Source organism: Monodelphis domestica, chromosome 4, assembly GCF_027887165.1.
Source record: "Monodelphis domestica isolate mMonDom1 chromosome 4, mMonDom1.pri, whole genome shotgun sequence".
Lineage (NCBI taxonomy): Eukaryota > Metazoa > Chordata > Mammalia > Didelphimorphia > Didelphidae > Monodelphis > Monodelphis domestica.
Window position 1 is genome coordinate 349352543 of NC_077230.1, and position 16728 is coordinate 349369270.

General features: G+C 42.3%; 1 protein-coding gene across 2 annotated transcripts; it reads right to left on the reverse strand.

The window, feature by feature from the left end:
• Window positions 1–894: 894 nt before the first annotated feature.
• On the reverse strand, window positions 895–10509 carry LOC100015645 (folate receptor alpha-like). Of its 2 annotated transcripts, none has more exons than XM_001369628.4 (5): window positions 10413–10509; window positions 6586–6745; window positions 4624–4812; window positions 4361–4496; window positions 895–4066 (listed from the first exon to the last, which is right to left on the reverse strand). In XM_001369628.4, exons 1-5 carry the CDS (start codon window positions 10421–10423, stop codon window positions 3783–3785), a joined length of 780 nt encoding a protein of 259 aa, XP_001369665.3. In that variant the 5' UTR covers window positions 10424–10509; the 3' UTR covers window positions 895–3782. The 2 variants fall into 2 exon arrangements, with proteins under 2 accessions (XP_001369665.3, XP_016277511.2); XM_016422025.2 differs by having other exon boundaries at window positions 6586–6799; window positions 10413–10497.
• Between the last annotated feature and the right edge of the window lie 6219 nt (window positions 10510–16728).

Consider the following 16728-nt stretch of genomic DNA (forward strand, 5'->3'; position numbering starts at 1 on the left):
ATTATGGAAACCTTTCTGGTGTCTTTAGTGTAAGGGGTGCTCAGAGAGGGGTAGTATCTCTGGTATGGAGGGCTTGTCGTGCCCTTCTAGGGCAGCTCTCCAGCCTCTGACCCCCACCTGACACCCAGCTCTCACTTGTGGCTCCCAGTAGCTGCTAGCATGTGGCAGCGGCCACACCCCGGGCAACGGCTTGGACAGGCCGGCTAAACCTTGTGAGGGTAGCCATCGGGTCGTCGACCCCTGGTGAACTAAGGCTTTGCTCACCCAGCATGTGAAGACTGCTTCGGCCGAACAGGCAGAAGAAACCAACAAGAAGGTTCAACGGCTGAGAGGGCTACGCAGCAAGGCACTGTGGAGTGCTATGGGTGTGTTGGAGCACAAAAGACAACACAGCCATCCAATGCAGCTGAGGAAGTCTCCAGGTATAACGACTTTTCATGCCACTGGACCCAGGCTTCCAACGCCAAGAGAGAGTGATTGTCTCTGTGCATCAACTTTTCCACTTAAATCTCCTTCATGCACAAGTGTCTTTGTGCACAAAACCACACAAAGACAATCGTCATCCTCGGTTACCGAGAGACTACTACCATAGTGATGTCAATCATCTTTCCTTGTCCCTGGACTCCCCAAATGGTATAGAGGTTCCCCAAATTCTTTTGTTCCTCAGAGTCCATTTCGAGCGGTGGCACTCCCAGGGGTCAGTGACCAGAGTGGCCAGAGTTCAATCCTCGGACTCTGTGCAGTCGCGGGTGGTGAGCAGCTCTGTTGTTGAGGCCTATTAGCGCTTGAACCCCTTTTGCCTTTGATTTTAAGAGTGATTTTAACCATTTCATAGTTCTGTGTTTTTTCCAGTTAACACCTGTGATAAGGAAATCACTTTAAAAGACTGATATATATTAATTTAAGGTCGCCAAGGAATTCAGCTATGTAATTCCTAAATGAAAACTCAAGTCAGCAGTCAATCTTTTATGGAGTTTAATTACAAACAGGAGGAAGAAAGGTATTAGAGATAGAGAGAGAGAGGGAGAGAGAAAGGGGAGAGAAGGGAATAGGGCTTAAATATCCCTTCTGTTTAGGCTGGGCCAAAAGGCCCAAGCCCTTAGATAGCTGAGGCAAAGAAAAGAGATCAGTCCCTATCACTCACGTGACCAAAATGGAGAAACAGTCTCAGGGGCCTCCACCTCCAGCTTCCTTCCGAGCAAGCTTCTCAGAGCACAACCTCTCAGAACAAAAACTCTCCAACCACCCCGAGTCCTCAGACCCTGCTATCTTTAAGGAAACCATCCAAGTTCACTCCCCTCAGTTCTCACATCTACCAATCACTGTCCATGTCTTCCCTGTGCCAATGGTGGCTCTAGCTTAACCCAGGACCGCCCAGAGGTCTGTGGCTTTGCACATGTCTGTTGAAGGTCATATTCTCAAATAATTAAATCTTGATCCTTTGCTGCAGCCCTTCCTAAATCCTGTTACCCTGAGTAGGGTGGAGATTGGAATAATTAAATTTTGATCTATGCTGCAGCCCTTCCTAAATCCTGTTACCCTGAGTAGGGTGGAGATTGGAATAATTAAATTTTGATCTATGCTGCAGCCCTTTCCATTGTTCAGCAAAAGGTTTCTTTTGTCCTAAAGTAATCTTAAGAAGGGAGGAGGAGGAACCTCCCTTGCCAATGGGGTTCTACATTCCAATAGAGTTCCCACTATCAGTATGAAATTTTCCAAGTATGAAATTTCCCAATGGTGAAATTTCCAACATTTATAAGTCTAAGAAAATTTAAGGTTTACACACCTTAGTAACCCTATATTTTGTGTTTGGAGAGAAATTTGGAGAGAAAATTTTATGGGGTTTAATTTTTTAAAAAGACCATAACCTATGGCCTGGTTTTTAAGAGTTTTTAAGGTAAAAAACTTATCTATTGTAATGGTTTGTCAACATGGAAACCAGAAGTCCTCCCAACTTATAGTTTGGAGGAATTTGGTGATCCCCAGTTTATTTGGTTTGGAGGTAGAAACCTCAGGATTTGAACTAGTCGTAGGCAGTTTCTCCCCAGGAAAGGTCCTACTTCACAGGTTCAAGCTAACAACAGTCCTTGAGTTAGTTCTGAGTGGGGATGGCCGCCTCTTTTTGCCTTTCCCATTGTTTCACATCCCCCTTTTGAGGATGGAACTTGGGACCTTTGGCTTATGAGACTGATGCACTACCTACTGCGCTATAACTCAAGGTCTATTGCTAGCCTGAGACCATCCCTCAGGGAGAAACCAACTTTTGTTTTGTTATAAGCACATTATTTAGGAATATAACATAACAAATAAGCACATAAATAGGAAGAATAGCTTTATGTTGGGATTCCAAAAACATTTCCAAACAAGAATAGTATTAGACAGATAATTGTTGCATGTAAAAGTGTTCTTACTCTCAGTTCTTGCTTAAACAAATTGAGGATGGGGGACTGAGAGGAAGCAAGGAAAAGGGCCAGTCCTTTCAAACCAAAGAAGGGGGGAAATGGGGCAAATGGGATAACTAGTTCACAAAAGGAAAATTGGTTAAATATTACAATTGCCATCTTCTATCCTGAACTCACAACACCTCCTAGCTGTGTGACCTGGGCAAATCATTTAACCCTATTTGCCTGGCTCTTGCCCTTCTGTCTTCAAGCTGTTACTGCATAGAAGGTAAGCAGTATTTTAAACACATTAAAGGGAAGGAAACACAATATAAAGAGCTAGAGCAAAATCTTTGTTTTGTTCTGCCTAGTATTCAAAAAGCAGGGGCAATAATTATCTCAGACAAAGCAAAAGTAAAAATGGATGTGGATTAGGGGCTTCTAGAGATTGTATCTAATATCCACCTCACTGCTCCCATATTTCCCAAAGGATTGTGTGTTTAGGGTGGGGATGGAAATTAGAAGCTATCTATTCCAATCCTTTTAAACTTGAGGGAGACCCAGGTTCATAAATAAGGTTGAATTTGAACCCAGGTCTTCTGTCCCCAAACCCATTGTTCTCTCCACCTTAAATAATTTTGACTCAGAAATTTTTTATTAGCATATGGACCAGATACTAGGGATATTGTTTATTGTGATTAAAATTATCAAGACTGATTTGGGGGTAAGAATCTCAATTTATGGAATGAATGATAGAATTTTAGGAGCTCATTATTCAGTTCCTCCCTTAAATGTTTCAAAACATCTAATTTGTGGACAACTAAGTAAGAGGCAGATCAAGACATTCATTGTGATTCCTAAGGACAAAGAAAAGTAGAAAAACCAGAGTCTGACACAGAACAGACACCAACAAAATAATAATTTGAAAAGATTTTAGAATGAGTAGAAATCAAATCTAATTTCCCCTAAAGGAAAGACTGGAGATTGGAGTATTCTGTTATTCAGAGGGGAGAGGTGGAAGGTTAGAGTTGGAGTTACTTAAGAGTGGGGGGAATTACCACTCTTCTGACTTCAAACCAATGCACAGTATTGATTCTAAGATGGAAGGTGAAGATTTAAAAAATAATTTAAAAAAGGGAGGGAGGAAGGTTCTCCCTTCTCTGCCCACCTCAGGAGTGGGATGGAGTCTTGTGAAATCCAAAGCATATAGGGCTGAGGGTTTCCAAACAGGCACATCAGGCTGCTGTGGATGGTTTGAGCAGGGAGAATCCAGATCAGGAAGTCAGGGTCTCTGGAGAAGCAGGCTGAGTCAGGCAGGAAGCTGGGGTCCCAGAGGTCTCAGACAGTCAATGTAGCCTATGGTTTGTGTGGAGATTAGTTGGATTTTGTGCCTGAGGAGGATCAAGCCCAGAGAAGCAGCGGCAGCAGCAGAGTCAAGAAGGGAAAACTGCACCCCCAACTGAAGATGCCTGGGGCAGCACTATTGGCATAGAATTTAGCCACAGCTTCATTGGGGTTTCCCTGGGCTGGGTCAAACCACATCTGGATACATTTGCCACTGCCTCGGCCATAAGAGTGACTTGCATTATAAGAGCGACTCCAAATGTTCTCACAGAGAGAGGTTGGTGTTGGGAAGTAAAAGGAGAAAGGATGGCAAGCAGCCTTAACTGGGCACTCATTAATCCCTGTGGAATGGAAGTGAAGAAAATCAGTCAGACCCCTCCCCCAGTAACTCTAGATTCACCTTCCCACCCACCAGCCTTCAACCCCAACTCCCAAGCTTTCCCCCTCCCTTCTCCATGATCAACTCTGGATCCTAGTCCTGAGCTCCAACTTGGCATTAGACTCCAAATCCTCAGCTTTCAATGTCTAGTCTCTCTCTCCTGCCATTGTTATATTCCAACCCCAGGAATTGGACCAGGACCCCCAAAAGCCGGGCTCCCCTAACAAGGCAGGGTGGGCAGAGAACTGAGCCTCACCTGAACTCCAATTCCAGCCTTTGTGCCAGTTCTCTTTGCAGGTATAGGAGGTTTTACAGTCCTCCCACCACATGTTACAATCCTCCTTGCAGAGAGGAATGTTCAAGACTCGTTCCTTCCTCCAGCTTGAATTTACCTTGATGGGGAAGAAGCAGCATTAGTTTTCAAACTCTCAGCACTGGCAGGTGTCCTCAAAAGCAGAGGCCCCTCAATGCTGGAGGCAACATAAGGACAAAAGACTTGTTTCCCCCTCAATCACTTACAGGCTGGATCCAGGGTCCCAGGTTTGGGGAACACTCGTAGAGACACAGATCCTGGACAAAGTGGCGTTTGCAGGCTGGAGTCAGCATCCCACAGTGACTAAAGTTGAACTTATACAAGTGGGAGGCATCCTCATGGGCTGCAATGCTGGTACTTGCTGTGCAGCAGGCTCTTTTCTTCCATGGGCTACACTGGAGGGTGGAGAGTTGAGGGAATAGAAAACTTGATAGACGCAGAGCGAGAGGAGCAGAACCAGGAGAACATTGTACACAGAGACTAATACACTGTGGTATAATCGAACGTAATGGACTTCTCCATTAGTGGCGGTGTAATGTCCCTGAACAACTTGCAGGGATCCAGGAGAAAAAAACACCATTCATAAGCAAAGGATAAACTATGGGAGTGGAAACACCGAGAAAAAGCAACTGCCTGAATACAGAGGTTGAGGGGACATGACAGAGGATAGACTCTAAATGAACACTCTAATGCAAATACTATCAACAAAGCAATGGGTTCAAATCAAGAAAACATCTAATGCCCAGTGGACTTACGCATCGGCTATGGGGGGTGGGGGGGAGGAAAAGAAAATGATCTATGTCTTTAACGAATAATGCTTGGAAATGATCAAATAAAATATATTTTTAAAAAAAAAGAAAGAAAACTTGATAGACAATGGGGGAGAGGGGAGAATTATGGGAAGGTCTTGTTGCATTGTTTGACCCTAACTCTGCCTGCCTGGGAAAGTGGACACCTCTACCTGCTCTAACCATACCTGGGTCATGCTGGCCAGAAACCCAGCCAGATCCAGAGAGGTGCAAGGAGTTTTCTCCTAATTATACAGCTCAAGCCCCCACACATCTCTTGAAAACTGGCCCTGGACTGGTCAATCAGTTACTGTTTCATTGTTCCCTTCATTGAGTAGGCAACTAGAGGGGTACACCTCTTTCTCCCCTTCCCAACTTGGAAAGTCCCTGATCTCTCCTCCAATTAGAAGTCAAATTCTCTAATGTATTCGGGATAATGGTTTCCTTATTTGATAATGTATAAAAAAATTTATTTCCCCCCAAATCCCCCAGTGTTCAGAGTCCATATTTCAGGGGAGGAAGTCACCTGTTCCAATGTGGACATTTGCCCTGCATTGCTTGATAAAACTAATATACTTATATATATATATATATATATATATATATATATATATAACTAATATAATATAAAAAACTAATAACAAGGAGTGGAACCTTTGTTTCCTCTATCATTTCATCTTTCACCCACCACTCACTATGCACAAGATTATTATCACCATTCTTACTTCCGTGTTTCCAGTCCTGGGATTGTGCAGATAACCTGGACTTTTGTTTTATTTGATAACATGGACTTTTTTAATTTTAAAAAATTTAAACCACTTTCAGGTAAAATTAAAAAACACTTTCTCTTCAAGTTAGCACTTTCTAGTGAAATCTTTGCCCTCATCTTCCTCCCAGCCTTTTTAGCTTACTTATTTATTTGCTCTTATGTCTAATCTTTTCATAGGATTCCCATTGCCAAGCTTGTGGATCTTCACTAATGCAGTGCATTGACTCTCACTTCTAGTTCTGACAATCTAGGATTCTATGAAACTTCCAAAAGCCTGAGATGTAGATGCAGATTAGTCCCAGCATGACCAGCTCTCTGATTTTGAGCAAAATCACCTAGCTTTTAAGCCTCATTTTCCTCACCTGCAAAATGGGCTAATTGCCCACCTTTGGTGATTACAGCTATTGTGAGAAAACTTTAGGAAGAGTATTAACTATTAAGAAGTATTCCTGTCCCTAAATTGGGAATGTGCAGTGCTACCTGTCCATTCTGGCCCACCTCTTAGCCTAATCTCCTATCCCAATTTCCTGTCTCCTATTCAGGATTCCATACTGTAGTAGTGCTACCCACCCCATCTCCCAGTCCCAGGAGGTATTCTCCCTGCCATTTACCTGTTGATGAAGATTATCTTCTTGACCAGGCTTGTACTTGTGGTGTTTACCATCCATGCAGACATTGAGCAGATCATCACCCTTCTGAAGCCCATGAGCCATGGCCATGAGGCCCAGGAACAGCAATCCCCATACCACTTGAGCCATGGTCTGTGGTTCCCTGGAGCCCAAGAGAAGGGGAAGTCAGAGGCTGAGGGAGGATGGGATCAGGAAGCTGAGGAAAGGAAGATGAGGGTCATGGCTAGAGGTGCTGGGTACCATCACATGTGGTAGCTGAGGAGAGGACAGAGTGGTCCTTGGGGAGATGTGACTGCCCACCTAGTCCCCCTTTTACATGACCTCTTTCATAAAGTCCCTTACCTATGAATTGACATAAATATTATTCCCCCTAGCCTCAAAAGAAATAATGCAAGAGCAAAATATCTGTACCCTAAATTCTCTAAAACATCACAAAAAGATCAGACCCTTAAACCCTATCCCAAAAGACTATCATGAGTTAACTTTTATTTAGGTACATAATTCCCAGTAAAACTGCAGCTACAGGCCAAGCCCAAAACTTTCCCACTCACAGAAGCCTATTCTCATGAACCCAGCACACAAATCAATCAGAGGCCCATACAATAAGTACAAGTACATCAAGCTTCAGTATGCCTCAGTGACTCAATTACAGAAATCAGTAACTCAGAAACTCCCTAGTAAGCCAGTCTAAATTTTGAATAATTATGTTCCCAGTACCCCTCAACCTCAATGATATAATTGTTGAATTGTCTTTTAAGAACTGCTAATTATTCCATTTTCTTAAAAGCAATAAGTAATTTTCCTTGATTCTCTGATTATGTGTATCTGCATGCCAAGAAAATTGGTATAAAAATAAAAACCAGGCATGGGGATGGTGGGTGGAGCAGCTATCAGATGTAAAGCAATCTCACGGCTGTAATGATTAAGCTATCTTCCCTTTGTTATTTTTGTTGACTGATCCTTTGTCACCTGTGGGGAAACCCTGGAGTCTGGAGCAAGGCTGGACTTTGCCAGAGGCATAGAGGTATCTCCAATGATGAGGCAATGGGGAATTGGTGTAGGGAGATTTGGAGTGGGGAGGGTGGACTAGAATCAAAGTTTAAGGTCTTAACCCTAGAGGTAGAGACCCTTTTGGTAGCCTCATGAAGTCAATGGGCTCCTCATAATAATGCCTTTTAAGGCACAAATCAAATACATAGTATTACAAAAGACATCAGTTGTTTAAATAAATGACCTTTGTTAAAAATGACCTTTGACCAAAGCTTTCTCTCTTCTCCATACTTTATCAAGAGGAAATGAAGACAGAGAGGAAGGAAAAGGGAAATCTGGAATCAGGAATAACTTGAGTACAAATCCAGCCTCAGATATTTACTAATTATGTGGACTCTGATAAGTCACTTAACCCCATTTGCCTATTATCTGCTGAATGAGCTGGAGAAAGAAATGGTAAACCAGTCTAGTATCTTTACCAAGAAAATTTCCAAATGGAATCACAGTAAATCTGGTGCAGTAAAGGTTAAGAGGATCATGGCTGGTAACCTTCAGTGGAAAAAAAAGATAAATTAGAGAAGTCAGAAAAAGAGTTCCTTCTCTCAATAGATGCTCCCTCATTTTATGACCCACAACCTTCCTCTCTTCCTGAGTTTTAGCTCAGTTCCACAATGAAGCACCCACTGGAGTCCCTTCTTGATCACTGAACCCACCTCTAACAATTTGTGGTAGGGAGCTAGGGGGATAAAGCAAATAGAGTTAAGTTTCTACAGCCAAATATTCATTCCCTGCCTCTAATGGCTCTGTAACCTTTGGCAAGTCTCTCCAAATGTCTGGGCCTCAGCTTCTCCAGCTATGAAATGAGGAGTTGGTCAAGACAAATAAAACACAGAAGGCCATCTAGAACAGAACTTCCAATGAGAAGGAGGAGACAAAAAAGATAAGATCCTGATCTCCAGAAAAAGACCAGAGAATCTTCAGAGACCCAATGGTAACTGACATTTAGTGTGTATAGTCACTTCTAGTTTCAAAGTGCTTTACACACATAATCTCATTGAGTATAAGATTTAAAGATAAAAGGGACTGGAAAGATGCACTTCCTGTGCATATTTGTTTTAAGGAGTTTCACCCACCCCACCATTGGAGGAAGCCCCATGCCATGGGTAAAGAGCTCTTTAACTGTGTACAACTCATCTAGTCTCTCTGGTATCAGTTTCTCTGCAAAATGGAGGGGGGAAACTTTGGACTAGATTTAATATCTCTTATCAACTCTGGAATTCCATGCTCTATGCTGCTCCAGGGCTACTTCCAGCTCTTGCACTCTATATTCTATTTCCTAAGTTTGGATAGCCTAAGAGGCAGTTACTTGGAACAATGGATATTTTTCTGGGTCTAGAACCAGAAAGATCCAAATTCAATTCCTGCCCCAGTAGCTTATTAGCTTTGTGACCCATAACACTATCTGCCTCAATTTCCTCAACTATAAATTGAGGACAATAATAGTACCTACCACCTCCTGGAGGTGTTGGAAGAAGATGTTTGTAAAATGCCTGGAATATATAGGTGCTAAACAGCTTAACCTCCAGAAGAAACCTCACTTCAACAAAAGGAGGGGGAGCCAATTAGGGAGAAGAGTCTAGAAATTAAAGTTTCATAATCATGCATGCTGAATGAAGGGTCCTGTATTTCCAACTGGGGATTTGTTGTTTTTTCAGTTATTTCAAGTGTCAGTCATGTCAGACTCTTTGTGATCTAATTTGGGGTTTTCTTGGTCAAGATATTAGAGTGCTGTGCCTGTTTCTGTCACCAGCTTATTTTACAATTCAGGAAACTGAAGGCAGATTTGAACTCAGTAAAACTATTTTTCTGACTTTTAGGCCAGGCTTTCTATCCATTGTGCCATCCTACTACTGCCATTCTGGGTGAGGATACCAAGCTGAAAAAATCCTAATCTCTGCCTTCAGACAGCTTACAGTCCAATAGAAGCAGCCAAGTATTACAATGGATAGAATGCTGTACTTGAAGGCAGGAAGATCTAGACAATACTCCCTCTCACACTGACTAGCTGTATGAGCCTAAAGATAAAGGAAGGGAGATTAAAATAACAGTCTCCCAGGTTAAAGAAGTCCAGAGGGACAGAGCAATAAAATATGGCTGAAAAAATGTTAATGAGCCTTTGCTGAAGGACCTAGAGTTCCAGGCAAAACAATTCATATCATACCCTACAGGCAAAAGAAAGAAGATGAATTCATCTTTTTAAGCAAGGAATCAAGAAAGCTTTTAAGTCTGTGGATCTGAATTGTTTAAACCACTGATTTAAACTGGAAAGGGGAAACTAGAGCCTGAGATGACTGAGGGACAGAAGAGACAAGAAGGCTACGACTTGGAGAAAGAGCAGGGGGTAGCTAAGGGGTAGAATTGGGTAGAAGCATGGGTATGAAGCCAAGAAGACTCATCTTCATGAGTTCAAATCTGGTCCCAGACACTGAATAGTTGTGTGACCGTGGGCAAGTCACTTAACTCTTAACTTCAGTTTCCTCATCTGTGAAATAAAATAGAGAAGGAAATGGCAAACGACTCTAGAATCCTGGCCAAGAAAACCCCAAATGGGGTCTCAGAAGAAACAGACATGACTGAACAATTCTAAGAATTTCCAAGTGGGAAGAGAAGAACTGAAAGGGAAGATTCCCAGAGTGGCAGGGGCTAGAGAAGGTCAGACACAGAGAAGTTTAAGAATCATGAGCTCAGATTAGTGAGTGGACGGGAATGAGAGCATACAAGAAGGAGAGGAGGAAGGAGAGACCCTTCCGGATACCTACCTTAGCCACATGTCCTTCTCACCACTCTCTTCAAGGTTATCCAAGGTACTGAGGAAGCCTAACTGCAGTCCCCTGCTCTGCCTTCTTTAATATAGCCCGCACTCTTGTAGGTGGAGAGAGAAACCTGGCCCCAAATCCTTGACCACACCCCCACCCTCCATTTCGGCTTGGGTCTACAGTCTTGTCTATTGTTCCTTTGCCATAGCCCCACCCACTCCTCCATTCCTCCGTGCTTCCCAGTAATTTACCTGAAAGGTCTGAACAAAAATGGTTAAGTGAGTTTGAGCACCCAAGAAGCACTTTTCTAGTGCCAGGTGCTCCAAGAGACTTAATGTCGTTTTGCAGGCTTTAGAGACTCTGGACTGGTAGGGAGGCCCCCACTCTGAGATGCCCTGCCTGGCTACCAAGTGGTCCCACCTGAACCAGGTAGGACAACTCTGAGAACGGCCCCCTCTCCATACAAACATACAGAAGCACCTACAAGTCAATAGAGCCACACAAACTGTCTCTAGGAACTGAGCCCCAATTTCTAAGTCACTGTGAGGAACTTTTGATTTTTGAAATCTAAAAGTAAAAAGAAAAATATATTGCGGGAAGAAATGTCTTCGTTGACCAAAAAAAGGCAGAAGAAAGAAATGTCCACAAAGTATAGATCAGTCAGCTTGACTTTCATTTTTGGCAGCATACAATATGCCGTTAAAGGATCGGTTAGGAAACTGGTAGAAAAGGAATCGGCAATTCTCTCATTCATCTGTCTATTTCTCTCTGTGAAGCTCATCTCCCGTTTTCTTCCTCTCTCCATAACTGTTTCTGTCACCTCTTACAAACTGCCTTCGTATTGCCCAAGGAGGAAGCTGCTATGTGTCCTCTGGGAAAAAACACGCAACTATTAAATAGTCAGATAAACTACTCTAAATGAAGAAAAGGAGTTTAGCGCTAAAATTAGGTCTCCTGGCAGAGCTGTGCACTATGGACCTATGCGGAGACCCCAGACTCCAGCAGCTCCTGTCAGGAGAGTCATGGGAGTGCCACCACGCCAGATGACTGACAAAAGAATTTGGCGAATTTATATACCTTTTGGGGAATGGAGGGACCAGGAAATATGATTGATTGACATTACCAGGGCTACAAGGAAAAGGGACCGTTCAAACTAGCAGAGGGGCTACCAGCGGGCTAGGGAAAGAGACCATAGACAGGCTGAGGTATCTGGGAGTGATCTAATTACAATAGATACTAAAAGGATGGTCCCTGCCCCGCTGGATCTGATACAATGGGCAGAGTACTTAAGACAAAGAGTACCTAGTACATGCTTAGCCCCACCTAACTGAGATTATCATTTGCCTTAGTGTCTATAGTTCTACCTGAACCTAGCTAAATCTGAAACTCCCAGGGAGAACTCTCCGGGGAACAGGGACGAACTTGGGGTCTCCACTTAACAAGCTACCCCTAAACTTGGGGTTCATCACATCTTACTAGGCTACAAATTTGGGGTTTCTAGATTCCACCTCAATATATGTCTTCTTTGTCGATGTGTGATGACATCAAGGGAAGCCTAGAACAGTATAGAATAGAACCAGAGAATAGAACAAACTGATGTATGTCCAGATCCAGCAAAAGGATCAACAAGGAAACTCTACTAATAATAGAACTCTAAGACCATTCACAAACAAGATCTTAATGCCCAAGAATTACTATTTTTTTTCTGAAACCATTTCTAAACACTTGAGAAAAGCCCCTTGATGAAAATAAAATACAATACCATTTTCAAAATAAAATTTAAAAAAAAAGCCCCTGAGGACAGGTAGGGTGACTCAATGAATTGAGAGCCAGGCCTGGAATCTGGAGGACTTGGGTTCCATCCTAATCTCAGACACTTCCCAGCACTTAACCCCGTTTACCTGGATCTTGCCCTTCTATCTTCAGGTTGTTACTGCATAGAATGTAAGCAGTTTTAAAAAAATATATGTGGAGAGGGCTTTTTCTTAGAGCAATGGGTTGAGAACAGATCTATCTAGACAATTAAAACACCTAGCATTCTAACTCAGTGAATAGAGTACTGGGCTTGGACTCAGGAGAACTTATCTTCCTGAGTTCAAATTTGACCTCAGGCATTATTAACTTGGAAATAACACCGAACTATTAAGTAGTCAGAAAAAAAAAAAACAAGTCTAATCAGGATAGGGATAAGTCCAATTTGGCCACAACTTTTTCAGGGCGCAAACCCTGGACTCTGGGGATGTTATACTTGGGAGTGCTAGATGATGACTCCAAGAAACAAAAGAATTTGGGGAACCTATATACCATTTGGGAAATCCAGGGGCAGGGAAAGATGATTGACATCACTATAGCTACAAAGAAAATGGGACTGTTCAAACTACACTGACAGGATACAATCAAGCTTGGGAAAGGAATCAGATTGAGGCTAGGGTGTAAAAGAAGGGGCTGCTTACAATGGATACTAAGGGATCCTTAGCATATGCTTAGTCTCAACCAACTAGGACTGTCATTCCCCTGAGGGTCTCCCACTCAGTCTGAAACTGCCTGCTTGGGATTCCCTTCAGGGTAGATTCCATGGGAAAAGGGAACAAGGATAAGCTTTGGGGTCACCAACCTATAAGCTAGTCCTGAAACTTGGGGCTCATCATATCTCACTAGGCCACAAGTTTGGGATTCCTAGATTCCATGTTGACAATACATACTAGCTGTGTGATGTTGGGCAAGTCACCTGTTTGCCTCAGTTACTCATCTCTAAAATGACCTGCAGCAGAAAATGTAAACCACTCCAGAACCTTTGCCAAAAAAACCCAGAAATGGGTTACCACCAGTCATGCCTGAAAGAACTGAACAACAAAACATTCTATAGTTCTTTCAGACTTACAAAGCTTTTACCCTCATTTTACTCTCACAATAACCCAGAGAAGGTAGGAACTATTGTTCATCTCCATTTTACATATGAAGAAATTGAGATAAACATAGACTTGCCCAGGATCACCTGCCAAATTGGTCTTATAAACACTCAAGTCTCCCCAGATAGAGATCTCTCTACCCAGCTGCCATAGAGGCAGAGTAATTCTATTGTTTTGACTTTCCCCCTACCCTCCTGAAGTAACTGACCCTAGGAATTATACTATTCTCAGCCCCAGAAAACATTTAAGCTATGTGGGGAGGGAAGAAGATGTTTAACCAGCAGCTTGCCAAACAAACAGATGTATACTCCTTTAAGTTTCATTTTATTATCCATCACTTTCTTAGACCGAGGCAATCAACAAAATAATGAATCAAACCCAGATTTGTAGAGCCTGCCAATTTGCAAAGTACAAATGCTCCTTTTGACAACTTAACAAATTGTTCTCCCGAACACTCCTAGAAGGAGATCTTTTTGTTCAGATCTAGGGTAAAGGGAGTAGTCCAGGAAGAAGATCATGACTAGTCCTTGCTCAGTTCTGGAACATTAACCCAGATTTTATTTTAAGATAACTTTTACTTGTTCTAGATTACTCTAAATGTCACCTGAAATTGTGCTGGAGCAGTCATCTTGGAAGGAATGGGAGCTATACCAGCTTGTATTTCTCCCTTTCTCTCAGCTAGAAATCCCTTGGAATTAAATGAATATGAAATTAAATAAAGGTTTAGGCAGATTATTGGGGTGCTGAAAATTTCTTTTCCATAAAGAGATCACATCTTCATTCACACCCTATTCTATTCATGCATGCTGTCCCCATAAAGTGGAATTCTTGGATAAAATATGCCACATTGGCAAAAAAAATTGGAAACTAAAGGTAAAGGGACAAATTAACCATGAAAAAAAAATGTTGCCACACTGAATCACAGCAAAAGCAAAGATTCCAAAAAAGATGAGATTATTACAGAAGCAATTTTCTTCTTGTGGCAATATCAAAAAGCCTCATGAATTCTAAATTGATTTTCAAATTATTAAAAATCATTTGGGCAGAAGTACTAAATCTGCAATTGTCTGACTAGTCTACAGTCCTAATTAGCATCTCAGACTTCCTTGGAGTTAGCATATACAAAGGCTCACCTGGCCTAGGCACAAAAAAGGCCCTCTCCCCTCTCCTCAACTAATTGTTTCCTGTCTGCTAGCCATAATATATGAGAATAATAATAAATGATAAATTAGCAATTCTGTGTCTTAGCAGGGCTTTTGTATCTCAAAAATATTCTTTTGAATTGACCATCTGTATTGTTTCCCCTGGCTGCCACTGGTACCCTCCTGGTGTTCAAAGTGTATTGATGCTCCCAATGAAAAACTCTCAAGCTGGGGTATCAGAGAGAGAGCACTTTTTCCAAATATTATTTTACTTTTCCTGTCTTGCTTCCTGTCCCCCTTCTTCCTCCTTCTATAATTCCTACTGCTTCATGTCAGTTGCTCCTCGCTAGTCAAAGAACTCTATCTGGGACCCATGGATCAGGAGGTAGCTAAAGGGGTGTCTATCAACTGAAGAATGACTGAACAAATTGTGGTATATGATGGTGATGGAATAATGATGTGGGCTGGCAGTGGGCCATAAGGGGCAGTAATAGGAACCGAACTTTGTTGTCAAGATGTCATACTATGACATCTTGCATTTCTCACTAGTTAACACTAGTAAAACATCAACTACAAAACCTGTCATTTCAGCATTAGTCAAGCATGAATTGTAGATTGTTCAATTATCCACTCTGTTGTTAACTGGGAAAAAACACCAAACTATTAAATAGTCAGATAAATAGTCTTTAATTAAGGAAAGGGGTTCAGTGCTAAATTAGGCATCCACACAGAGATGTGGGCTACACACCCATGCAGAGTCCAAAGGCTGGAGGCTCTGGTTGCTCTGGTCACTGACCCCTGGAAGAGCCAACAGCTAGATTGAGAACTCCAAGGAACAAAGAATTGGAGGGAACTATATACCACTTGGGGATCCAGGGACAGGGAAAGATGATCAACATTACCATAACTACAAGGAAATGGGAGTGTACAGACTATGAAACTACACTGACAGGATACCATCAAGCTTGGGAAAGGAATCATAGCTAGAGACTAGGGTCTAAGGGAAGGGGTTGCTTACTAAGGTTACTAAAAGGGTGGTCCCTGCCCAGGTGGGGGTCTTCTTGGGGAAGGGTCTCTGATACAGTAGGGGAGACTACCTAAGACAAAAAGAGTGCTTAGCATTTACTTAGCCCCACCTAATTGGGATTGTCTTTTACCTTTGGGTCCTTTATTCAGTCTGAAACTGTGTTAGATTTAAAATAGTTTTGAGCGTTAAATAGTTGTAGATAAGAAAGTGGGAGCCATAAACTGTGATAATTAAAATGTTTGGGAGCAAGGGAAATATATAACAATTATGACCGCTGAAATATGTTTTCTACTGTGTCTTGGTTTTATATAAATATAAGATGGTCGCCAGGGAATATATTCCCAATTTATGAATATACCCAAGCCAACTGGGTTTTATAGAGAAATTTAATTTATAATACACTGATTAATCAATAGAAAAAGAGAGAAAGTAAGAAAGGAATAAGAATGAAGGGCCTCAAGCCAATAAGGCCTAGACCTCAGTCCTAAGAGATAAATCAGTCAGTTGGTTTTATCGCTCACCCAAGATCTCTCTAGGTAAGGCTTCTCATGCCAACCTCAGGCTCCACCTTCAAGAGAGCCTCCTTTCAAGAAATGTTTCCAGAGAATTCTCCTCCTGACTCCTCCTGAGTTCTCCTTCCACTGCCTCTGTGAAGACCTCTCCAGGAGCTCTCCCTCCAGGACCTCTCTCCTCTCAGCCCTCCTTCAGAGCATCAACCCCTCAGACCTCCTTCAGAGCAAAACTCTCCCTCAGTCCTCAGACCCGGCTATCTTTAAGCAAACAATCTAAGTTCCCTCCCCTCAGTTATCACATCTACCAATCACTGTCAATGTCTCCCCTGTGCCAATGGTGGCTCTAGCTTAACCCAGGACCGCCCAGAGGTCTGGCCCCTTTGCACATGTCTGTAGAAGGTCATATTCTCAAATAATTAAATCTTGATCCTTTGCTGCAGCCCTTCCTAAATCCTGTTACTCTGAGTAGGGTGGAGATTGTAGTTTCCAAGACCTGGTTCTGTCATTCCAAGTATCTCTATTGTATCAATTCTAAAATCAATCATGACTCAAAGAACTTCCTGTTCTATGCTTAAGCATAGGTCAAAGCCCTTTCCATTGTTTAGCAAAAGGTTTCTGTCCTAAAGTAGTCTTAAGTAGGGAGGAGAAGGATCCTCTCATGCCAAGGAGTTTCATATTCCAATAGAATTCTTACTATCAGTAGGAAATTTTTTCAAGTATGAAATTTCC